Source organism: Armigeres subalbatus, chromosome 2 (assembly GCF_024139115.2).
Source record: "Armigeres subalbatus isolate Guangzhou_Male chromosome 2, GZ_Asu_2, whole genome shotgun sequence".
In the NCBI taxonomy this organism is placed as follows: domain Eukaryota; kingdom Metazoa; phylum Arthropoda; class Insecta; order Diptera; family Culicidae; genus Armigeres; species Armigeres subalbatus.
The window spans coordinates 24,889,723-24,915,727 of record NC_085140.1 but is presented as its reverse complement, the minus strand read 5'-3'; the positions used below and the strand labels follow the sequence as shown (position 1 = coordinate 24,915,727).

At 37.2% G+C, this 26,005-nt stretch overlaps 1 protein-coding gene across 2 annotated transcripts in view; it reads left to right on the top strand.

The window, feature by feature from the left end:
• Positions 1-23,680, top strand: part of LOC134218274 (syndecan) — a 144,761-nt gene extending 121,081 nt beyond the window's left edge. For both annotated transcript variants that reach the window (XM_062697207.1, XM_062697206.1), the window contains exons 4-5: positions 1,328-1,549; positions 19,824-23,680. In XM_062697207.1, coding sequence (XP_062553191.1) covers positions 1,328-1,549; positions 19,824-19,996 — 395 coding nt within the window. In that variant the 3' untranslated portion in view covers positions 19,997-23,680. The remainder of the gene's footprint in view (positions 1-1,327; positions 1,550-19,823) is intronic.
• Positions 23,681-26,005: the final 2,325 nt, after the last annotated feature.

Here is a 26,005-nt window from a genome sequence, read left to right as displayed (position 1 = left end):
GAAACGACTTTTCCATCTATGCTGTTTCGCAGCGTGCTTTCAAACATTATCATCAGTTGTTGATGGTGGAAATTAAGATATGAGCTATTTGAAATCCGGCGTCAAAGCTCGTCTGATACTATTCAGCAGCACAAAGAAAGATCCAGTATAGAGGATCGAACAAATTTTCTCTAGATTATTTGTGTACCAACATGTAAGCAAATAGAAACCTCCAACATCGATAATGCAAATTAAAAATTCTTTCTGACAACGCCAAGACGCTGATATAGACGCTCGAGCACTCAAGCAAAAGCATACATTGGTATTTTTTATTACGCTAGCGCTGAATCAGTGCAACGGAATGATGACATTGCGAGCTATCTTGAAATGAACATTACGAATATTTCCACAATGTAATAAGTGCACATGTCTGTTTGTACAATGCTGGAAGGCGATTTTATGATAGTTTTGTGTTACAACCATGCCTTAGATTATATCAATTTTTATTAGAGAGGTTAACAAATGTTTTAGGAAATGGACTTGGTAAATTGTAGATCATACATTTAAAGTTCCCGTTCTGATTGTCTATCTCACAGGACAACAGATTGAAAAATCAAATGTCTGTTTTGCGTAATTATGCAAAGAATCACACAGTTAACTTTCAAACAAATTAATGTATAGAATGAAGCATCGATTTCATCTTCGATAAATTTTTATTTTTGTTTTATTATTGCTAGATTTATCGTTAATTGACCATATTCACCTTCTGAGGGGGTTTCACTTATGATGATTTAATCCTCGAAATTACTGTCAACGAAAGTTTATGGATCATTCGATGTTTTCAGCGCTAAAAGCTACCATTGCGTAGTCAAATAACAAATAAAACAACATAATGGATGCTTTTAGGCTCATATAGACCGAATTCATATGCTAATCAAGTTCCAAGGCAAGCTTGCCCGGATAAAGGTGGATTCCGCAACGTGGATTCAAATCCGTGCTCGAAAGTATCCCTTCAGCAGTAATGTAAATCCCTTGAATCATATGTCGACCCACGAAGTTGTGTAGGCAAATCACGTTGTATCCCACGCTCAAGTTATAATGCTAGAACCCCATCAAAACCACTCATCGTTGTACACACGTCCCCACCCATTAACCTCAGAGTTAGCTTAGTTAATGTAAGTTTCACTACTCATCATGCATGCCCTTAAGTTTAGTTTTACATCCTAATATCGTAATGTTTTGGTCCCCAGCGGGAACCCATTCGGAACGGCAACACGTTTCCCACTAACGACAATTCTCCGTTTCTTTCCCGTGTTTCCCTCCCCTTGGTGTGGCACACCGAAAACAGTGCCAATCGACACGAGCAAATCGGGCGGCGGCAGCGTAACGCACGGCCACGGTCACGCACCGGACGGAACCGATCCGGAGATCTACACCCCGCGCATCCCGCCGACGGAGGGCGGCGGCCACGATAGCAACAACGCGTACGGCGGCAGCGGCGTCCTGATCATGAACGCCAAGAATGAGGACAGGACCGCGAGCTTCTTCGCGCAGCCGGGCATTCTCGCAGGTAAGCAGTGCTCTTCAATTTTGGTTGGGTTTTCGGGTTTGATTGGGGTGGAATTGATAATGAGAGGTGAACGGAGTTTTGTCAATTGATGCGGGTCTGTGCCCTCGTTAGTGGCTGGTGATTACCTTGTTTGGGATTGGGATGTTTATTTTTGTTCAAATCAAATTGGTATTGATGTCAAGTGCACTCTCACGCATCTGAGGGGATTAAATTATGCAAAGACACGCGCTTCCAGAACAAACAATATCCTTCCAGTTTTCTTGAACACATTTGAATTTCCATCAGTAAATAATCGTCCGCTGTCCGTATCTTCGTTCGGAGATATAAATTTAGATTCATTTTGAAACTGTATCGTTGTTTTATAGACAATTCAAATATTGCATATGAAATCAGGGTGAAAGCAATTACAAAATATAAAATTTATAAAAACTGGAAACTTGGAAGAAACTTGAGTTTTGTCAAAAATGGAGTAAAATTTTTCATTGAAAAAAAAAATAACTCCATAACATTGATATTTTTTATACCTTTTCTTGATATTTATAGAAATATTTGAATATTTAAATCTTGTTTTCACATTTTGTGTTGTTTTCAAATTAAAAAATGTTCAATGTTTTTAAAATTTTAACTTGAGATTGATTAACTGAGATTGATTCGTGTTTGTTGAGAAAATCAGAAAATATTTTCTTAAAATCATGCGTATAGACTGTTCCAGAAATTATTAGTACATTAAAAATAGTCAAATTAAAATGCATGTCATATTCTATGAAAATCTCGATGCATCCTACAGATAATATCCATTTAATAAAAGTGATGTGATTTTTCTGAATATTCTGCGTCAAATTTAGAAAATATTTAGCTTCTATTTTGAGTCAGAAAAATTGCTACGCACAAATTGACCATTTTTACGATGCCTTTTTTAAAGAATCACCTTTAAAACGGTAGAGCTATTAAATCAGTTGAATTTCCATTGGAAGCGTATGAAAATGTAAGTCTTGTTGTCTAGAAATGGTTGCGAATAGACGAATTTCGCTCCAACCCTTCTATGGGGCTGGCAGCACCATCTCAGAATCGAATGAAACTTTATGGGCATAAAGATATGGTGCCGCCAATTGGGGGTGACAATGGGTTTGAGGGTGCGAATGGGTCATGGGTCATGGGTCAGCTCTCACCGGCAATCTGGAGGTCGTAGAGCAAAATCGTCTTTAAAAAAGATCTCTTATATTTTAGTCTTCTTGTCCTCAGATACATTCAATCTGTTCTACAAGCATTCTAAGTAGTTTCAACCCCCATTTGACCCATTGTCACCCCCGACGATAGTATTTCTAAGAAAATATACGCCATTTTCAAATGTTGGTCCACATTAATGTAAGATTATCAAATATAGTATATTAGCAATATAGTCCACTTCGTAAATCCCCATATATTAGGCAAGAGACAGCACATTCACACCATCTTGCGTCACAAAAGGTAACTAACGCCTGAAAACCATAGCCAAGGAGAGCGATAATTGCAAAAAATACACAAATTTAACAATTTTTGAAAATTTGAGTTGCATTATTCAAAATTTTATTTTTGAACTCAGATACCAAAATGGGATCATGGGATGATTTCTAGCATATTATTTCGAAATGTTATACTGCATATTCAATCATACGTTGAGGCACCCCTCGGAATGTCTCTTCACTACGTTGCTTTCCTCTCGTGACACGCTACTGCGTTGTCTTTTCAAATCAGCCAGAGTGGACTATATTGGTAATCGAGTATATTTGAGATTATGCTAAATTGCTTCCTAAACAAAATTAAAATTTTATACGTCCAAAATGTGTCGTTGATTGATGATAGGCTACAGAACCTATATTCGGCGTTGTAGGCATAAAACACGCTGATAAATTTTCACTCAATATGAACACGAAAATTGAATACCTATCTGCAGAAAATTTCATCGATTTCTGATAATCGATATATATTTTTAAAATATTTTTTTTTCAGAGTATTATTTTTATTTTTTGGATATCTTTCCAAAAAAAATCAGGGAGTTTCACGACAGTCCGCCATACAACACTTTTTTGAAAGTCTTGCCATTTAAGATTCACATCGGTTTTTAAAACATCAATGAAAAAAATAAGGCCCTCATCAAATGTTACTCTTAACAATTTTTGAAAAACTAAGTATGCAGAGTGGCTTAGAAATATCATATCTATATGCCCACCAAGTTTCATTCGATTCTAAGATGGTGCTGCCAACCGCTGCACACTGGGGATTTTCAATAGCAAAAGGCTCGAAATTCAATTACTCCTGCTGACGCTGCAAAATTTCCAGAAAGTAGATGTTTCCTGAAGGGAAAAAGTGCGATAAATCGATTGCGCGGGGTTTCGTGCTGGTCAGACCACTTTAAAGTGCCCATTTTGCCCAAATTCCCTAAAAATCACAATATTTCTACTATGCCTCGAACTGACGCTGATATTTTTTTCAATAATTATAAGTTTCCTGAAGCAAAAAAGTGTGATAAATCGATTGCGAGGGGTTTCGTGCTGGTCAGACCACTTTGAAGTGCCCATTTTGCCCAAATTCCCCTAAAAATCACAACATTTCTACTATGCCTCGAACTGACGCTGATATTTTTTCAATAATTATAAGTTTCCTGAAGCAAAAAAGTGTGATAAATCAATTGCGAGGGGTTTCGTGCTGGTCAGACTACTTTCAAGAGCCCATTTTGCCCAAATTCCCCTAAAAATCACAACATTTCTACTATGCCTCGAACTGACGCTGATATTTTTTCAATAATTATAAGTTTCCTGAAGCGAAAAAGCGTGATAAATCGATTGCGAGGGGTTTCGTGCTGGTCAGACCACTTTGAAGTGCCCATTTTGCCCAAATTCCCCTAAAAATCACAACATTTCTACTATGCCTCGAACTGACGCTGATATTTTTTCAATAATTATAAGTTTCCTGAAGCGAAAAAGCGTGATAAATCAATTGCGAGGGGTTTCGTGCTGGTCAGACCACTTTGAAGTGCCCATTTTGCCCAAATTCCCCTAAAAATCACAACATTTCTACTATGCTTCGAACTGACGCTGATATTTTTTCAATAATTATAAGTTTCATGAAGGGAAAAAGTGTGATAAATCAATTGCGAGGGGTTTCGTGCTGGTCAGACCACTTTGAAGTGCCCATTTTGCCCCAATTCCCTTGGAATCACAATATTTCTACTATGCCTCGAACTGACGCTGATATTTCTTCAATAATTATAAGTTTCCTGAAGGGAAAACGTGTGATAAATCGATTATGAAAAAGTACTATAAATCGATTTCGCGGGATTTCGTGCTGGTCAGTCATCTTTAACATGCCCATTTTACCCCAATTCCTCTGAAATACCAATATTTCAGTTGTGCATCGAACTGACGCTGATGTATGGAACTCTGAGTCTTCATTCGAGACATGTGTTCTCTTCTAAGACAAGACTGATAAATGCTTAAAAGTAAGGAATGACAGAGAGGGGAAATGCATGTTTCATATCCTACCTTACCGTCAGCCGTAAAAATGCATTCTTCGGAAAAAGAGACCATATCTCCTCTTGCCTTAAACCGAGAAAATGTGAATTTAAAATAAGAATTATATTCTTTCTTGCCTTCCGCCAGGTAAATGCATCCCTCAAAGAAGGAATCATATATCCTCTTGCCTTAAACCGAGTGAATGACTGAATTCAAAGAAAAAAAAATCCAGATTGATCCACCTAGCAGTGATTGCCTTTCTCGTGCATTATTAAACAACCCAATCAAACAATCAAATGCATTATCGGAAAATTCGTTGAAATGCTGAATTATTTGTGACATTAATTTTAAAATCACTAAGTAAAGTATTATTAGCGTGCGCGTTTTATGCGAGATTTTTTATTATATCAGAAAGTTGCAGAAACGTTCTGGTGTTATGCGTCGTAACTTGCATGCAATCAAAGCTTGCGTTTCAATTGTTGTACATACTAAACTGCCGTTATACGCATAACTGTCCCATGTATATAGGAAATCCAAGCAAACATGTGACAAATGTGCGTATGACGGCAGTAAAGTCGTGTACTAAAGCTTGCATGGGTTGATACTTCAAGGAATTTTATGGCATGCTATAACTTAATTACTATGTTTCATAACTATTTTAATATTTAGATTTTTTGGAATGCGCAATCGTTATGAAATTCAATAGTGATCAACTACGCTTTATTCTCTGTAACTTGATGTAAGAGAATCGGTTTAGAATTAGTATGTGAATTTACACGCACACACACATACACACGGACAAACAGACACTTACTCAGTTCGTCGAGCTGAGTCGATTGGTATATAACATTATGGGTCTCTGTTCTCTGAGCTTTCTATAAAAAGTTCGATATTGGAGTGAAATGATAGCATTTCGGTACAACTTTGTTGCACGAGAATAGCAAAAATTATATTCCCTCTTGCCTTCTGTTGGGCAAATGCTTGACTTGCCTTAAACCAAGCGACTACACGAATTAAAAGAAGGAATCAAATATATCTTATATCTTCTTATTATTATCTTCCCTTGTCATAAACCATGAAAATACATCAATTGAAAGAAGGAATCAAATTGATTAACATTGATTCTAGTTAAAAAAATTACTTTAGAAGCATTTGAATAAAAGGGATTCATATCTTCCTTTTCCATATGCCGGGAAAATGCATCCTTTGAAGAAAGAATCGCACAAGACAAAGTGTGTTTGAACAATATGTTTCTACCTCCTGAAGAATGTTCTTCATTGAATTTTATTGTCTTCTTCGATACATTTCGTAACATTTTTGTTGAGAAAATATCAGCGTAACTTCAAGGTATAGGAAAAATATTGTGATTTTCAAGAGAATTGTGCAAAACGGACACTTCAAAGTGGTCTGACCAGCACGAAATCCCACTCAATCGAATAATCGCACTTTTTTCCTTCAGGAAACATATATTTATTAAAGAAATATCAGCGTCAGTTCGAGGCATAGCGGAAATATCGATTTTAAAGGAAATATCGGCAAAATGGGCACTTTAAAGAGGTCTGACCAGCACGATACCACCCGCAATCGATTTAGCGCACTTTTTCTCTTCATGAAACATATATTTATTGAAGAAATATCAGCGTCAGTTTAAGGCATAGTAGAAATATTGTGATTTCAGGGGAATTAGGGCAAAATGGGCACTTGAAAGTGTTCTGACCAGCACGAAACCCCTCGCAATTGATTTATCACACTTTTTCGCTTCAGGAAACTTATAATTATTGAAAAAATATCAGCGTCAGTTCGAGGCATAGTAGAAATGTTGTGATTTTTAGGGGAATTTGGGCAAAATGGGCACTTTAAAGTGATCTGACCAGCACGAAACCCCTAGAAATTGATTTATCACACGTTTTCCCTACAGGAAACTTATAATTATTGAAAAAATATCAGCGTCAGTTCGAGGCACAGTACAAATATTATAATTTCAGGGGAATTAGGGCAAAATGGGCACTTTAAAGTGGTCTGACCAGCACGAAACCCCTCGCATTCGATTTATTACACTTTTTCCCTTCAGCAAACTTATAATTATTCTAAAAATATCAGCGTCAGTTCGAGGCATAGTAGAAATGTTGTGATTTTTAGGGGAATTTGGGCAAAACGGGCACTTTAAAGTGGTCTGACCAGCACGAAACCCCGCGCAATCGATTTATCGCACTTTTTCCCTTCAGGAAACATCTACTTTCTGGAAATTTTGCAGCGTCAGCTGGAGTAATTGAATTTCGAGCCTTTTGCTTTTGAAAATCCCCAGTGTGCGCTGGTCGAGTTGGCACGAAATTCGTCAATATTGTGATGGTTAGAAAACGTCGAAAAAGTGCACAACTTTATCTAGGTGCGTGTCATAAAAATTAAAATTCTTTGGCGTTTGGTATATGTTGGGGTTCATTAAGAATCCTAGTCATAAGCCAACACTGATTAAATAAAGCAAAAAACATGATAAATAAGTGGAAACGATGGCTTGACATTTATTTGAAGTTTTTCTGTGAACTCCGGATGCTTCTAATTCTCCTTCGGTTACAATATTTTAAGTTTTAAAATTTGAAGAAACCATTTGAAACTGTGTTGTACAAATACCTCGAAACCGCTTGATATAAAAATAAATCCTAAAGCATGACTTATATTCCATAAAATCGGCAAAACTCGGCACTAGAAGAAAGTAGACATGATAAGCAACATGATAGTCAAAGACTTATTAAAAAAATTGCAATTAATATTTAATATTTTAAATTACTAAGTATTCAAAAATATCTGAAAGTCTTGATAATAAAGACAAAAAAAAATATTCAAAAAACCAAGTGTGCTTATAATTTCGGGAACAGTTTATAAAATCCGATGCAATATGAAGAAATCTGTAGAAATTCTTTAAAACCCTCTGAGTAGCGCAATATTTCACATAAAAATAATAAGTGATTGAATGAATAGTTCATTAGTAGCGAAAGTAATGGATGCAATAGTGATTCGAAAGAATACTATGAAGCTGAAGCTCAGGGTTCCATCTCGGAATCCGACCAATGCGGTATTTTTTGTTTTTTTCTTGCAAGGGTGAGATTGTGACACGTTGTCAGCAATGTATTGTGAATATTTCAGTCTTTTCGTAATGTTGTGAAATTGAAGGAAGCATGGGAAGGTCGATAAGTTCGAATATGCGAATGACATATTTTTTATCGATGAAAACAAATTCAGCAAAAAATTATAAACAAACAAATGCGGCGAAAAAAATCTGCCAATCAACCCTGGGTCTGAGGCGGTTGGCTGAGTTTGTTAAAATAAGTCAATACAAAATTTTCAAAACGATGAATATCTGCTTTTGTAAACGAAGATTCAAACGTCGATTTGTCGAATCTGAGAGCACTTCCACGCAAACCAACACCACCAACAGGTAGTCAAAGACTTCACTTTAGAAGTAGGAAAATGGTAGTCTTTTTAAACATTTTTAGTAAACTTTAGTACACTTACGGTTCATATCACTTTCTCGAGCATTTCCTCTGACTTCGATGCTGCTTTTATTGGAGAATCGGTCAAAATTTGTGTTTGTAACAAAATTCCATCTAGCTTTAGCGAAAACGTTACTAAATATGTTTACAATTGAGCAAAACATAACTCGATGTGTTACGTGAAAAGTTATGAAAAAAAATTAAATGACACCCAGTATAGTAAAGGAAGACGTAAGTCTTACGTCAGTAACTATAAATATTACAAATTACGATAATGAATACAACAAAGTTAGCACTGTTTGTGTTACAAATATCGCAATTCACAGGGGGCAACTAACTCTAAACTTTGCTATTATAATAATTACTTGTAATATATTAATCATTGTCCCGCAATAGAATTTCGTGATATTTCTGGTATCCATGATTTTCTTCAAACAAGATACGGTTGCTATTTCGGTTGGTATGACGTTTGCCAGTTAGTTGTTGAAACATGGTGCTTCTCCGGTTTGGAAACAACTGATTTCTACCATCCACACATTCTAGAAAACTTTCAAACTGCATTTCATATTTCTCATGCCATCAATCCAAAACAGGACTCCCAGAGATTGTCCGAAAAGCATCAGTAATAGAAATAGTTGATCGGTATTTTTTTTAGAATTTGAAGGAGACGGAAATTATGTGTTGCCTATAACGGGGTTGACTGTAATGACTGTGTGGCGTTGTGCTTCATGCTTTCCCAACCAGGGCTTTTCGATCAATTTGCCATTGATACGACGAAGTATTTCGCTAGTATTTGTTTATATTTCTAGATACTGTCGAAAGTTTAGAGTTGGTTGCCCCTTGACTATTCATGATTTATTATTATCATGTTATGATGGTCATGCAATTTTCTTTTCTTCATCCGGGACAGATAATTTATAAATATAATAAAATTATTGCAGTTACTTGTAACACATATTGATGTAATTGTGTTACTATTTTGTTTTAACTAACTGACTATCTCGTCACGTTCGATTTTCATTCTTACATCTTCGAGTAAGGTCTCCAAAATAAATAGGGTATCTGTTCCACTATTAATGACATGCTCCTATATAAAAAAACATTCGCAAAACAGGCATTTTAGGCTCAATTTGTGTCGTGTTTTGTTATTATCCGGCGTGCTTACTGCTGAAAAAAAAAATCACAAAAATGAGAAAAAAACAATTTTCGCATCAATTCTTTGTTCTCGAATGGTACAAAGATTTGGGCATTTGGGTACATGGTATGAAATCAAGAAGCAGTTCCCCTACCTTTTGCTGGACGAGATTTTTTTTTCAAAAGTTTCCTGTATTTGTAATTGGGCTGAAGAGATAGGAACTTTTAGGCAACCGATTCCCCTACGGTTGAGAACCTGTTAAGGAACTTCCACTATGTCTATGTATTTAAAGACCACGCAGAAATCTGGAATAACATATGTTTTTTTTTCAATTATGAAAATCATGTTGATTTTTTTATTCATACGATAGATTACCTTTCTCTGAGCTACAACATATTTTTTCACACTCATAGACCCTAAATTTGATGTTGAAAATCCATTTCAAAAGTTCAAAGTTGCATCCTGTTAGCATCTCCTCCATAATTCGCTGAAATATTTCCGGTGCGGTTACTAGACCAAACGGTAGCCTCTTGAATCGAAACAATCCTTGATTAGTGATAAACGTTGTGGCATCTCTTGACTCCATACTCAATTCGACCTGATGAAATGCCTCACGTATGTCCAATTTACTCCATATTCTTCCTTTCCCTAACCGCGCTACCGGCATTGGAAAGTGTTCCCGAATCACTGCTTGGTTAACTCTTCGTAAGTCCAAACAAAGCCTGGGCTCCCCTGAAGATTTACCCACAACGACCAGCGGAGACACCCACGTGACAGGCCCAGTCTTGACTTCGATAATATCGCGAATCAATAATTGATCAAGCTTGCGGTTTACTGCTGTTTCCAATGGTATGGGTATTCTGCGTAATGGCTGAAACACCGGCTTGATATTCGGATCCAGTTCAATTGTTGCCTTCACTCCTTTTATTTTTGCAAACGGTTTACCTTCCAAGTTGATGTTATTCACCTCTACTCCCACTCGCAGCACACCCAACTTCTTGGCCGTCGAATCACCGATAATATCTTGCTGGCCTCCATTGACGACAAAGAACTCCGCAATCGCTGATCTGCATCCGATAATTACTTCTGCTTCGAAAGTACCGACAACGTTAAGAGGTTTATTGCTTCCATATCCTTTCAGAATACGACACGATCCTTTAGTTGATTTTATAATGTCCACCTTTATTTGTGGAAATTTCGTCCAAAACAAAATGTTTATAGTTATCAGGAGGCGTACACTTTACTAACTCAGGAATAGAGGCTTGCGCCGCCACAGCCGAAAAGTCTACATTCGTGTGCCGCTAACCAAAATTCCCACGTCCCAAATTGAGAAGAACTTCCCACGGAAATAAAGGAGATGTTTCCAGTTGAGGTGGTTATTGACTGGAATTTAGCTCGATGTAGTGTTTATTGGCTTTGCGGACCCTTTAAACGCTATATTTATTAAGATACGAAGTTTCGGTATATTTATTGGTATTTTTCAATCGATTGAAATGATGTAGCGTTCTATTGTCATAAGCGCCCTTCGGTGCTTCTGATATTTGCATGTCCTGAACAGAGCTTAAAATATTCATCTTCATGAAGCAACTTCAGTCCGAATTTTGACAAACATCGCATGAATATTCAAAACATAGAATGACGTAGTCAGACGACTACTCCACGAACTCATTCATTCGACTGTCACTGAATGTGTTTACTATGTGCAGACAAAAAATATAATTAGCATTGTTTATGTTGATGTTGACCGCTGAAAGTGCCTCGCGGATGAAAATCGGATTCAGTCCTGTGTGATAAATCACTTTACTCATTTGAAACATGTTCAGATTTCAGATAATTTATCAATTTGTAAAATGTGCATAAATATTCAATGACTAATATTCAACTGAATATTGACTGTGCAGAGCCGACTATGAATGTGTCGGAAGTGAACTGACAAATGAAGAAAAATGAACTTCACTAAAAATTTTCGATTATTTTACACTCTGGTCCTGAACATCAGTCTATCCAGTATCTATTATGTGCGATTAACTGTGAATTCAAATCACCGGATCATTATCACGACAGATTTTAAGATATTGCTGTTCAAGAGAAAACTTTCCTCTTTACGGTTCAACTTTTAAACTACCGCAGCTGTCCCTTTATACTTTCTCTCTGCTGTTTGCCATGGCATTCTACGATGACTACGCCAAATAGCAGATTTTTGTTTCAGTGTACTCAAGATTTTCAGGCTTGCGGTAGAACTTTGACAGCTGCGGAAGAGCTTTACGGAATCCTTAAAATGGAAAATTTTGAAAAGATCCGCAATAGTATTTTCTGCATTTCAATGATAAATTATTACAAATGTCCGCTAAACTTTTAATTTGTGGAATGGCAGATGTTGTTCAGCGACACGCGACGCTTTTGCACCGGCGGTGGCAGCGACGCGCACCCTTCTTCCTGAGTTAATGAAGCGTACGCCTCCTTATTTATTTTTGAAGAATGGAGCGGAATTTTTGATTTTACAACACTTCTAGATCTGATGATATTTAATATTCTCGTACAAATAGCCATTTTTTAATTGATGATTTGTCTAATCCAGGGAGAAATGGATCCCCCTTTCCCCCATTCAAAAATACAGACATTTAAAAATGGTGGATTTTTTCAAGAAAATCAGTGATATCTCTGCTTGGTTGTGTAACCAAAACATGCATTTTTTATGCTCTAAAACTTTGTAGGAGACGTTACTACAAATTATAAAAATTAAGTTAAAAATTTAATCTAAAAAGTTATAATCAGAATATTGATTTTTTGGGGTCACCCTGACATTATTATCAACACGTTAATATAACACGTGATACAAATGACGTACAACATTGGTTTTTTCAACAAAATGAAATAAGGAACAACTTTCTAGAACATCGAACAATGTCAAAATTGGAAATACAGGAGTTAAAAAATTTATCTCAAAATGTAGTGGGACCACCTTATTGCAACAAACTTCAAAATAAAGCTTAAATAATAAGCTTTGATTTTGCTTGTTTCTAAAATATCAAGAACTACAGCGTGCTTGCGATGAGTGGTTCCCACATCTGGTTCCCCCAGTGAGTATGATTTTTTTTTTTATGTAAATCTTCATTACTTTGTTTGTTTACTGCGACTATATAAATTTGTCATCGAATATTATCAAAATCCCTGGATAATGTTGGGTAACATCAAATGAAGCAGACCCAATAAATATTCAATAAATGAAAATAAATATTAAATGCAAATCTCGCTTTATTTCTCAATAACTATTTACACAAAAAAAATTTGAAGGGTTGTGTACAAGACACGACCGCTCGACGTAAACTACGTAAAACCTCTTAGTGCAATGAGAATCGTAATATCGTAACCGTCACGCGCGCGTTTGCGGTTTTTCTTGAAATCATCGTGCGGTTATCAGCATCGGCAGCGTTCAATTGGCGCTTTGATGTCGCATGAAGAAGAAGAAGAAGCAGAAAGATGATAATCGAAAAAATCTCCACGGGATAGCATACGAAGAAGTTTTTAAAACTCTTCTCAAAAATTCTAAAAGCCATTTAATTAAAAACGGTAGGCAGTACTGGGTTGGACTTTTCTTATACTGTGTATCAAGTGTAATATCACAAAATAAAATTTCGAATAGAAATATTGTGTTTATTATACCGTAGAACATGGTTTCCCAAACTGTGGGTCCCGACCCCCAGGAGGGTCGCGAGCGGATTGTTGGTGGGTCGCGCAGAACAAATATCAATTGCAGCTCGAATGCCGAACCTTTTGATCATTTTTTTCGGGAACATTACATCAAGTTCAAACCGCATTTTATTTTAAATATCCATCACCACGCTATTTTATTTAAACATTTATGCCTAAAATCTGTCCCCTTAATGAAGTAAAATAAAAAGAGAAGATTTTAAAAAACTTCTTCGTACCTATGCTTTCCCGTGGAGATTTTTTCGATTATTATTTTTCTGCTTCTTCTTCTTCTTCATGGAACATCAAAGTGCCAATAGAATATGTTTTAATTTTTTAGTAGAACACGTTTGTCGACAGCGAGTTAAAATGAGAGAGAAAATTGCACTTGTACAATTTCGCTGTCATTGACGACAGCCCCTGATTAATTTCCGCTTATTTGCTACATATACGTCATCTTTGTGAATAATTTTCTGCAGCAACTACTCGTTGACGGCCGCCAATGGCAAAAAGTCCTCTTAATACCCCTTTCCCAGTCACTAACAGCAGCAAAACGAAAGTAAGAACATTGCGAGAAAATTTAACTTGGGCGACAATTTCCAATACAGCAAACAAAACCTCCTTCTTTATAAAATGATGGTCCAGAAAAAGGACCAATTAAGTGCGCCATCCACTATCAGTATGCGAGAAAATTTCGCTTTAGTACTGCTCCTTCCGACAACGAGATTCCTGCAGAAACCACCGCCGACGACCATCAATGCTGGCAGAATTTCGAAATCTTGATGGTGTTGATCTGCAGCATCCGCCAATTACACGAGCGAACATCACTGATGTCGATACTGGGACCGCTTGTTGATGCAGAATCATCATCGTGTGGCCTTCATCAGCAGTACTCAAGTGAACAGCAGTACAGCAAATCGTGGTGAAGCACTGAGTGGCCATCCGCAACAATCGTCGGCGGATATGTATCGAGGCGCATCAACCGGTCCTTTTCAGGATTAATACTTTAAATGGAAGACACTGGATATGTTACGAATATTATTTACAGGAACAGAGAATTGCATTGAAAAGTGAAATTTTAATGCTAGGTTGTGTTTAATATTTGGAAAGGCGCATTATTGTCTACAATTTTGTGTTGCATCTACCTGCCGACGGCCGGCACAGAGGTCAAGTATGAAGCCATCCAATTTTTGACAGTCATCTTGAGAATGTGCTTAGTAATGTGGTAAAAACTTGGATTAAGAAAAATCTGATATAAAAAGTGAAATATTCTCGCAAGATTCGGATTCCTTTTTATGATCCCCATTTTGATTGGAAGATAGTAGATTTGAGACGAATTATCTCCACAAATTAAAAGCGGAAATTATGGCGCGGGTAGCAGTCGCAGCCGCATCAGAGCTGTCCGTCGGCGGTGGTTGCTGCAAAAAAAATATCCGCGCTATCGTCTGTCGTTCAGCAGTACAAAGAGCAATCTTTTCGAGAATTCAAGCACCAAATTTTAACACGGCAAATCAAACCCTTCACTTTGTATAGTAAATGGTCCTGATAAAGGACCGATTTTCTAAATTGTGCGCCTGAAATCTCGAACGAAAATGAAGCGCACAGGGAAAATGAAGCGGTGGGCCAAAAGGTGCGTAAGTTACAGCAATCTGATATCCGTGTTGGGGATGCATGAATGGAATTGGTTAGTTCTGAAATTGTTACCAGACGTGAAACAACTAAAATTTTCAATAGTATTACGTTGATAAACAATAGTTTAAAAACAATTAGCGAATTGGTGGAAAGTTTCCGATTCTACTGATAATATAATTTCGAAAATCTATCGAAAGATAAAGTCGCTATTAACGTTTGAAATCTTAGATTTCGTGACGGTCCCCAATTTGGAAATTTTCATTTGGCACTCTGTATCCGAGGCTTCCCCTTAGACGTAGTTCACGTCAAAATGCGTATGCTTTTTACGGACCGTTCATCAAAATCTCACTCTTCGAAGCGTAGTTCATGTGAGCTTTGTCGCTCAAAATCATGATTCTTAATATTTTTTGTCTAGTAACTTCACAAAATTTAAATTACAGTGAACTCCCTAATTCGATGTTCTGTATCTCGATATTTTCTCTTACTCGATGGAATTCAAAGTACCTTGAAACTATCATACTAACTGCGTTCCCTCCGTAGTCGATATCTCCCTTACTCGATATTCTCTAAGTCGAAGTAATTTTCTAATGCACTTTCACCTCTCCGTTAGAAGTGAAAAGTGATAAGCGAGAAGAGAGAAATAATAAGTTAAAAGTGAGAAATGAGAAGGAAGAAGTGAAAAAATAGAAGTGATAAGTAAGAAATTTGAAGTGAAAAGACAGAAATGAGAAGTGAGAAGTGCGAAGTAAGAAGTGGGAAGAGAGTAGTGGGAAGTGAGGAGTGAAAAGCAATAAGTGAAAAATTAAAAGTAAGAAGTGAAAAGTTAGAAGTTAGAAGTGAAAAGTGATAAGTGAGTAATGAGAAGTCTGAAGTGAGATATAAGAATTTTTATAGTGAAAAATGAGAAGTGAGAAATGAATAGATAGAAGTGAGAAATTCGAAGTGCAAAGTGAAAAGTGAGAAGTGCGAAGTGAGAAGTGAGTAGTGGGAAGTTAGAAATGAGGAGTGAGAAGTTAGATGTGAATAATTTGAAGTGCAAAGTGGGTGGTTATAATTGAAAAGTAATAAATAAAAAATGAAAAGTGTGAAGAAGTGGGAAGTTAGAAGATAGAAGTGGAAAGTGATAAGTGAGAAATAAGGAGTCAGAAAGCAAATATAAATAAGTAAGAAGTGGAAATTGAAAAATAAGAATTTAGAAAAAGAGTGAAGTGAGAAGTAAAAAATTAAAAGTGAAAGTAAAAGAAAAAGAAGTGAGAAATTCGAAGTGTGAAGTGAGAAATGAGAAGCTAGAAGTGCAAAGTAAGAAGTGAGAAGTGAGTAGTGGGAAGTGAAAATTAGAGGTGATAAGTGAGAAGTTAGAAGTGAGAAATTCGAAGTGCGAAATAGTAGTGAGAAGTGAAAAGTTTGAAGTTAGAAGTGAAAAGTGATAAGTGAGAGATGAAGTGATAAGTCTGAGATGAGATATAAGAAATGAGAAGAGAGAAGTGAAAAGTGAAAAAGAAGTGAGAAATGAGTTGTGCAAAGTAAAAAATGAATAGTGAAAAGTGAGAAGAGAATAGTGAGAAGAGAAAGGTGAGAAGCGATATGTGTGAAGAGAGAAGTAAGAAGTAAGTAGTGAGAAGTGGGAAATGAGAAGTGAGAAGTGAGTTGTGAGAAATGAGTGGAAAGAAGGGAGAAGTGAGGACCGGAGTACGAGAAGTTAAAAACGAGATTCTTTCGCTTTTCTTCTTTCTTTTTTCTTCTTCTGTTTACTATCTTCCTTCTTCTTTCTGTGAGTGGAGGGATAACTCACTTTTCACTACTCAAACTTTTCCTGAACTGGTTGATATATTGACATCATAAATGGGTCAACACACACACATGAGATATGACCGTTTCCGTGAAATCCGTGAAACGGGTTCTGAATATGGCCACAAATATTTTTTTTTTCAATGATATCTGTGTGGATATCAATCTTCATGGTTATTAAAGGCCCTTTTAATGCAAATAGTTTTGGTGGTGGTGAGAATGGCCTAAAATGCAGCTGGGAAAAAATGACCCAAACGAAATCAGCAATTCCTCTGGGAATTTCTCATGGATAATCAGAAGAAACTTTTTTGGATTTCTACCTATCGAGAGCGCCTTTCTAGTTTTTTCTAGTAGTTTTTGTTAAATTGTAATGAAAACATTCGCTCAGAAGTGTTGGGTAAACGGATTCGTAGGATTTTTTTTCTCTTGTGTGCAATTTCTCTATATGTTCCTGAGACCGACCATGGGCATGGACATTCCGGATTTTTCGGAAGAAATTTACGAAAAGTTGTTGCCTAGAACTGAATAATGTTGGTAACCACAAATAGAGTGTTCTTTCGCTATAACTTTGTTAGAAACGTTTTCTTTTTACTTAGGAATTCAAACTTCAAAATATACTTACCATGACTGCTTCCATAAAAACTGATAGGAATAATTGAAATTTAGCTTATCATCTGAAGGCTGGTTTTTCATCGGGAAGCATGGACTGTTGACGACACTAATTACTTACAGGACCAAAGAAATAAAGAAATGGATGCATCTCACTTGATTCTGATTCAATTCAATTGTAGCAAATCAAGTCAAGCATATTTTGGCGTACCATATTGGTTTACTGTACTGTATAATATTTTCGACGGTCTATATAGACTTTTAAAAGGGGAGGATTTGAAAAGGTCTTCTTAGGTCTACGAGGGTAAACCTGGGGGAGATGTAACAATCACTGAAAATGATCTACGTTGTTTATATTGAACTTACGGAGACCAGTAGGACATAGTTTCAATTAACTATTTGTAACGGCGTTATTGTAATCAATTGTTACTGTTACAAATATTGAATTGATATTGTATGCTCAAAAATTAAAATTACATGGAAAAAAATAAAATTTCGTTTCAAATTAGTCTTGATTTCGTTTCGTTTCGATGTCACGGAAGTAAATCTATATTTCGTTTCGTTTCGAATCGAATCATCAAGGACATTTCCCAATTCCCACGGATAATTTTTACGAAGTTACCAGAAATTCAGAGTGCGAACTAGTGAAATAATTAAATGTCGCTATAGTGAAAATTCAGAGAATAAAAGTTCCTCTGATTTTTTACCGCACATTCTTTTGAGCATTGCATAGTTACAATGACAAAAAATAAATAAAACGGTATCCTGAACAAATGCATGTTTAATTTTCATTCTCGTGGTTTGAATCCTTACTGAACTTACTGGAACTGGAAGTGCAGTTTCTGCCAGTTTCACACGACTCCTACAAATTTGTTCTGGGTGAGTTATTTTAGATCAGCAGCGTGACTGATTTTGAACTGCGACTCACCGTTGCGAAAATGTCAGCGGTAGCGTGATGCCAAAAACTGTCGACGTCGGCGACGCACACCTCTAATTAAAGGCACTGCAGCAACAGAACCATTTTTTCAATGTTTGATCAGCAGTTCGTTAATAGTTTCGAGTTGAATCATTCGTTCGGGCTTAGGACTGACAACCAGTGAGCTTCATATCAACTCACCAACTTCGACGATAAAAACCATTTCCACTGGCATTGATTTATGATCAAATTGGGTTTAAATTTTAATGAAAGCCGTCGTCGTCGTCGATAAGAGCTTCCGTCAGCCATCAGCAGTCGGTGGTCATGGTCGGTCGACTCGCGGGACGTGTAGCCGAAAATAATTCCAAAGACACTGGAAAACTTTTCTCGTTAAACCGCATTCTGTCCGTCCTAACGTCGAAGATGGTAGTTGCTTGACAAGGATTCTCCTTGATCGGGGACGGATATGTGTATGGTAATGCCATTTCGAACCTAATACAAGAATTGACAACCATTATTGCGGGTTGCCTTTCGATGGATGGCGAATTTAGTGGGCAAGGGTTCGGGTTTATTTTTGTTCTCCACAGCTCGGAGGGTTTTCGATTGGGAATTAATGTGCTTGCTTAGGGACGGCTTTGCCGGCGAATCGTGCAAACCCAACTCCAGTGATAATGAATTATTTGCGCATTAATAATCGCCGGATAAATAATGGAGCTCGGGGGGTGGTTGGCTTTCCTTGTAAGCCCAGTGGACCCTGCGGGTGGATGAAGTTTGTTATTCTCTGCACCAAAAGTTGTCGACTTTGGAAGTTTGGGTCAATATTTTGTGCAATGAAGAATTGCTGATTTCTCTAGGGGTAAATTAACTTATTGGATTATGAATCCAAGGGATTAGGTAGAACTTATTCATCTAGAACAGTTTCTAGCTTATTCAGAATTAGAAGATAGCACTCCGATCTAAAATTATGGAGAATTGTTTAATTTAAACTTGTAAAGTGTGATAGGGTGTTCCGACTATGAACTTTATAATGTGATGTAGAGTGGGTATGAAACGCATATTCTTTCTAGTGAAACATAGATCAAATGTGTGATCTTCACCATTAAGCTAATTTGAAATATGAGATATACTGCCGCTAACCGCAAGTCGAGCACATCTGTATATGGAGGCCCATATACAGATGTGCTCGACTTGCGGTTAACGGCAGTATAGCTCGTATTCTGAATAGTACATAAAAATCATTAGAATCAAAGTAGTTAACAGCATTGCAGCCCGGTGTGAACGGTTCAAGAAACAGTTGTGTGATAGTCTTGTGGTAAAATGACTATCGAGTATGCCTTATTCGCTGATGGTGTTGGTTCAATACGCGACCTGAACTGTTTTCTTTTACAATTCCGTATCTCTTGAGTATTGAGACACTTATAAAGGTCGCGGTCTATTGAAAAACTGCTTAAAAAACTGAAATATTATGTTCTCTGAGTTACAAAAAAATCTCACAATTCTTCCATTGTTTTTTCTCTCCTTCTAGCTGTGATTGGAGGCGCCGTAGTTGGGCTGCTTTGCGCCATCCTGGTGGTCATGTTCATTGTCTACCGAATGCGGAAAAAGGACGAAGGAAGCTACGCCTTGGACGAACCCAAGCGATCCCCGACGGCCAACACCTACGCCAAGAACGCCAACAATCGGGAATTCTACGCCTGAGACTACTCGATCGACTCCAGTGACGGTGATTTGTAAGCTGCGTTCGTGTACGAATCGGGTGCATCGACGTTGCTCTCTTTCTCTCCTCAATAGAAAAAAAGCAAAGCTACTACTACTTGTGTTGATTTGAACGGTTCGGTGGGGATGGTCACCAATTGAGGGGAACAAAACAATTGGAACAACACTAGCGCAAAAGGTAGAATGTAGACAAAACAACTAAAACATCAGAATGCTGCGGGTAGAATGCTTTTTTAAAATGCAAAACTTTCCGAGAAAATTCTGACTAGAGCGAAATTTCAATGGAAACGCGTATTGAAACTGAGAGTGACGGCGGCATTACACAAACGGCGAGTCACAACTGATCTGTAGAGTCGTGTTGACGGAGTTAATTCAGCAACAGTTTTTTCACGGTGCGAATAAGATGATTTGGTAGGCGATTGATTAGTTGTTTACTTTTGGCGACATAGACAGCGAAAAAGAGACTAACAGAGGGAGAAAATAATAGTAGGCGTGGGTGCGGTGCACCTAACGCCTACAAAGAGCATGATTATTTTATATTTTTTAGATTTTCGTTTTATTTTCAAAAACTAAAATGTTTTTTTAGGAAACGTGGCAACTGTTTTTTCTATTCCTTTTAAACCTGAAAAGTTAAGATATGAAGTGTAACGTTGCAGCATTTATTACGGAAGGCAGGCATATTTACTCACTCTGACACGCAGTGAATAACACTGGCGATTGAAAACAGGCAAAGTTCTAATATGTAAGAAAAAGGCTAAAAATCGTTTATATAGGAGTAAATAGATGTTACATATTTATAAATGGCAAGCTGGATGACGGAAAATGGAGGCAGAACAGAAAACAAATAAAGTTTTTTTTTTTCGTTCTTTTTTTTCGATTGGGATCGCCATATTTTCTGTTCTAACGCCACGGCATCTTTTTTTCAGACAATATTTGAAAATCATATAGGCAAAATCTAAGAAAAACTGAACATTTCATCCATAACTGGGGAAAGACGATTGATACTTTATTGTTAAAGTATGGTAATTAGAATGCTGAAAAGATATCTGAGAAAAATGAGAAATCTTTGTATAGGACAAAAATATATATAAAACTATTATTATTTATACAATTACTTATTACTCTTTTTTAATGAAGAAGAAACACAAATTAAGCCCTAAACAGACTAACTATTAACAAAAAGAGAATCTGTTACAATTAATTCTGATAGCAATAAAACTCAAACAAGCAGAGTTTTCAAACAGCTCGTCTTTTCTGTTCAAAAGTTGAAAAACGACGATTAATGAGCATTTTAGTAAAATAGGAAGCGTATACTAACGGTGAATTGATGAACATTTTTTTCAGTGCGTCTCAACTCGGGTTAATGTGCAAAAAAAAGCGATCAAATAGAGGGGGGAAATTGGGAAAACGGGGAGACATTTTCCAATGCAGCTTAATTGGTTAAATGTTGTCGAATATGTAGTTTCTTTTTACTCACGCGTACACTTTTGTTTCAGTTATTGTCACGCGACGGAATTGAACCAGCTGAAGAGCGATCCAAAACACTTAATCAAATGAGCGTCTTGATTCGTAGCTTGAAAAGGATCAGGTTTTGAAACATTATAACGTAGTAGGTAGACATTTTTCGACACCTAATTACGTGGCGTTTAGTTTTCGGTTAAATGAATTAAACTCACTGAAGGATGGTAATCAAAACGAGGTTTTGCGTATATCTTCCTCAGTAGAGCTCCAAGATTCAATGACTCTGAGGAAGATGAATTGCTTTTTTTTTTTCAAAAACATGAAGTGAAAGATAAATCGAACAGATATCACACATACAAATAGCTTTTTACTAAATTATAAACTGAGATAATGAAAACAAATTGTATGTATAAATCAAGTGGACGCAAAATTTACTATTATAATTATCATTGTAATTAGTATAGTAAACAAACAAACAAACCAAAACAAACAAAAAATATGTGACGTCATGGATTTTACGTAATGTTTACCCATCTGAATAGTAGGCGTGTATACCGTGCAAAGCTCCCGAACGAAAACAAACAAGTATTACCATAGCAACCAGATAAAGAAATTCTCTCCACTAGAGTGGGAGAGCTATATTTTTACTCGTTTTGATCAACCAAACCTTATATGTGCCCGAGAATAAGAAAATGTACTCATGTTTAGGAAAATCTGTAACCATGCTCAGTTTCCGTTGTTTTGCCCGTTATTTAGATATTGCTTACAGAAGAGATAAACAAATGTATCCTATATATAGAGAGTAATATCATGCTAACGAACCTATATACTGCTGACTTAGTAAGATGCGCCAGAAATATTTGGATGGACATTTTATCACTCGGAAAATAATCATAAACACGAACACCTGCAACGCATTTGAATTCGCCACATTAACGCAAAGCGCAAATCCAACGCCCGAACAGCAGCGCCATCTCGGTGACGTTGTGGCAGCTTACTGAAGCCACCAATTTTGACAGCTTCCCCCACAGACACGTCCAATCGCAGCAACCTCTTACCACCACATAGACTCGAATCCAAAACAAAGCACGCCCACATCGTTGAACAGAAACCAGTGATCAGATGTCAAAACGATTTGTAAACGAAAACCAAAAAACTAACCCCTCTCAGATGTACGCACTAATAAGATGAGAAACGATGATTCAATGGCCTAAGCTGAACTTTGATAAACTGAGGAAATGCAACCCACAATTATCTGCCGTTCCTAAAATGATTCACTTTTTATTTTGACACCCCTCTTCCCCTTCCCAATTACTTCAAACGCTAACTAGAGACTGATTATAGGAAAGAAATGATTCGAAAATAACATTTTAATTTAATGCCAATCCCTGTCCTCTCGATTTTATTTTTGTGCCATTGGGAAAGATTTAAGTTTAGCTGGTAACACTTCCTTCTTCCTTCCACTACCGCAAATGACCGTAAATTCGCCATCCCACTGCTTGGAATCTCCCGGTAACTACAGTAAAAGATATGCATTTATTATTAACATGTCGCTTCAAAATCAAATAAACCGCGAATTACATTCCGAACGAAGGTAAATGAAAATTTTCGAAACTCTTGATATAATTTCCACTAACTCGACTCGTTTCTACTGGAACTATATTTTTCTCTCAGTGTTGGAAAGATTTCGATAGAATTAGCCACGAAATTAACTGGAAATTGTAAATGTGCGTGCTCGCACCCGAACTACTAATACTACTAAAGTGCGGTAAATGGAAAAAAAGCAAAACAATAAATAGACACAGAGTATATCGGAATAGGCGAAGACGAGTTCGAAGTGATCAGCCTGGCGAATAATAAACAAATACATAGAAAACAAAATGTCGGATGTATTGAGGCAACGTAAAAGAGATGCAGCAAAACTCGATAATTGAAGAGAGAATAGTTATTGTAAATCAGAGGAAGAAAGATGCAAAACAGAAATCATTAGAAATATTATCTAAAGAATAAGTTTAATATACAAGAAAAGAAGAAAAAACAAACAGTTACATCACAGAGAAAAAAAAACAGACAGATACTTACGAACCGGAACATGCAAGAAAAACACAATACTGGACACAAACAAACGGACAACAGACAAGCAAACACTCACATATGTAAGGGACAAATGTAAATAAAGGAGTCTTTACAGTGTAATAAAGAGAATTTGTTTTTCTTCGAAAATGATGAAAGAAAACCAATAGAATAAGATTGAAAAAAAAATAGTAGCCACATTCGCTTAGGCTAGTTCGCTAACTGGCTGACTGCTCCACTACAATCTCCCCCCAGCGCTAGCGTCGAGGGTAGTCCACTACTTCCGGTGAAGGAAACTTCCACACTGATGGTGCCTCAACTACCGACGTCTATCACAGTGGTCTGACAGTTCCGATGATAGGTGGCCCCACGGCCATACTGGCGGTGCTTTTCTTCAGCAGGTTGCGACAATTCCGGTTGACAGAAGATTTCCGATTCACCGGCGTACTGACGACACGGCACTGCTCACTACTCTAGATACTAGAGTGGGGCGCAGTTGTATGGAAAAACGCAAACTTCGTCCGATCAAGTGAGATCAAGGTTTTTCTGAATCGTTTTGGGACCCCAATCAACTGTGCAAAATATGGGCTCGATTGGTTGCAACCTCGCATGCCGCATCGCGTTTTAAATTTACATGGAGATTAGTATGGGAAAACGTACTTTTTTACATTTTTGCTCTTAGCGGCTTCAATTTATCATCAATCACGTGACTCAATACGTTAGCATCTAGTCTGGAAGATGCCAAAAGACTTTGCCGAAGAAGGTACGTAGCTGGAAGGTGTACAAAAAATGTTATTACGTTTCGAAAATTGATTGTGTAAACCATTTGCAAGAAATCAATGTTTCTGCCAGCACTACCGGACGACCTATGGTTCTCGAAGGGCAAAACCCATCTTCCTTCTCTTCGGATTTTTTTCTTTGTGAAATGATTCCTGATAGCTCCCATTAGCTCTAAAGTCCTATAAGATCAATTATTTTGAAATAACACTCAGTTAAATTATTGGTCTACGTAGTACGGCAGTGCTGGCAGAATAAACGATTTTTTGCATATGGTTTGAACACTCAATGTTCTTAGCGTTATAACTTTTTTCGTGGACGTTCCAGCAACGTGCCTTCTTCAGCAAAGTTTTTCGGCATCCTTTGGGTAATACTTTAACGCAATGTGCTACTTGGTTTACGATGAACTGAAGCCTCTAGTAGTAGAAATGCAAAAATATACGTTCTCCCATACTAATTTTCATACAAACTTCAAACGCGATGCGGAAAGCGAGGAAGCAACCAATCGGTCCCAAATTTTGCACAGTTGTTCAGGACCCACAATGGCTTCGAAAAACCATTGATTTGAAAAAATGACCATGACGCCCCACTCTACTAGATACTCTCCCAAACTGACGCTGCTGCCTCCGTCAGTACTTGCGACACGACTCTGTTTATCGCATTCCACGTGGCATCCTCGTGACACATTGACTCCGATATTATCCGCACTTAGAGCAGGCATTCCTTCACGGAATTTGTCTAACCTCGGACCATCGTATACCACGTGATCTGGAGTTAGCTCTACGTAGATACACGCCGGGCAGAAGTGTGACGACGCATAGTCACACCGGTGCTAGTATTTGCGGAAACAGTTCACCACTGCATGTTTCCTTGTTCACCCACACCGACACATTGGGAATGAGCGAGTGGATCTACCTACCATTTCCGCATATTCCAATTCCTGGTGTCACTTGACCTTACCGATCAGGGGAAAATATCTCAAGAATAATTAATTCTGTTATTGATACCTAACTCTGTTATGAAATACGTTTCCGTAATTTCCTGAAAAAATTACCGACCTCGGTAATGGTTTCGGTGAAATTATAAAATATCGATAGATTTGTTATTTTGTATTAGGATGAGAGGTGTCAAGTTTATTGATTTTTCTGTATTATTTGCCGAAAAACCGAACTTGATCCGTAATTTGCATTAATTGAGAATCCATCAAATTTACTGACAGATCTGTGAATTTTATCGAAAAAAAAGTTGAGTTTGTAAGCGATTTTACCGAAAAACTGTAATTTTCTAATTTACCAGGGAATCAAATATACTGAAGATGCTTCTGCTTATTTTAAAATTTTATTGTAGAACTGGAAGTTTATTTCAAGGTGTTTCTCACTTCAAATATAGATGTAATTTTATTTCGTATCTTATGGATATATTGATTAAAATCAATACGTTTATAACCCGTCATTGCAAGCCGTGCGGAAATCTTGCTCCAGTAGTTGTTAATGTACTGGTATTAAAAACGACTCCTTCGATAAAGAGGAAGAAGTTTTTATCCGCAGGATTTGGTACTTGATTAACTACGGAGTTGTTGTGCAGTTATTCTTGTGAAGGAGGACTTTAAGGTCACTCCTGACAGAATCCAGGTTTCAAAATGCTCGCGTTTTCGGGGGCACACCACTCGATACGGAAGCA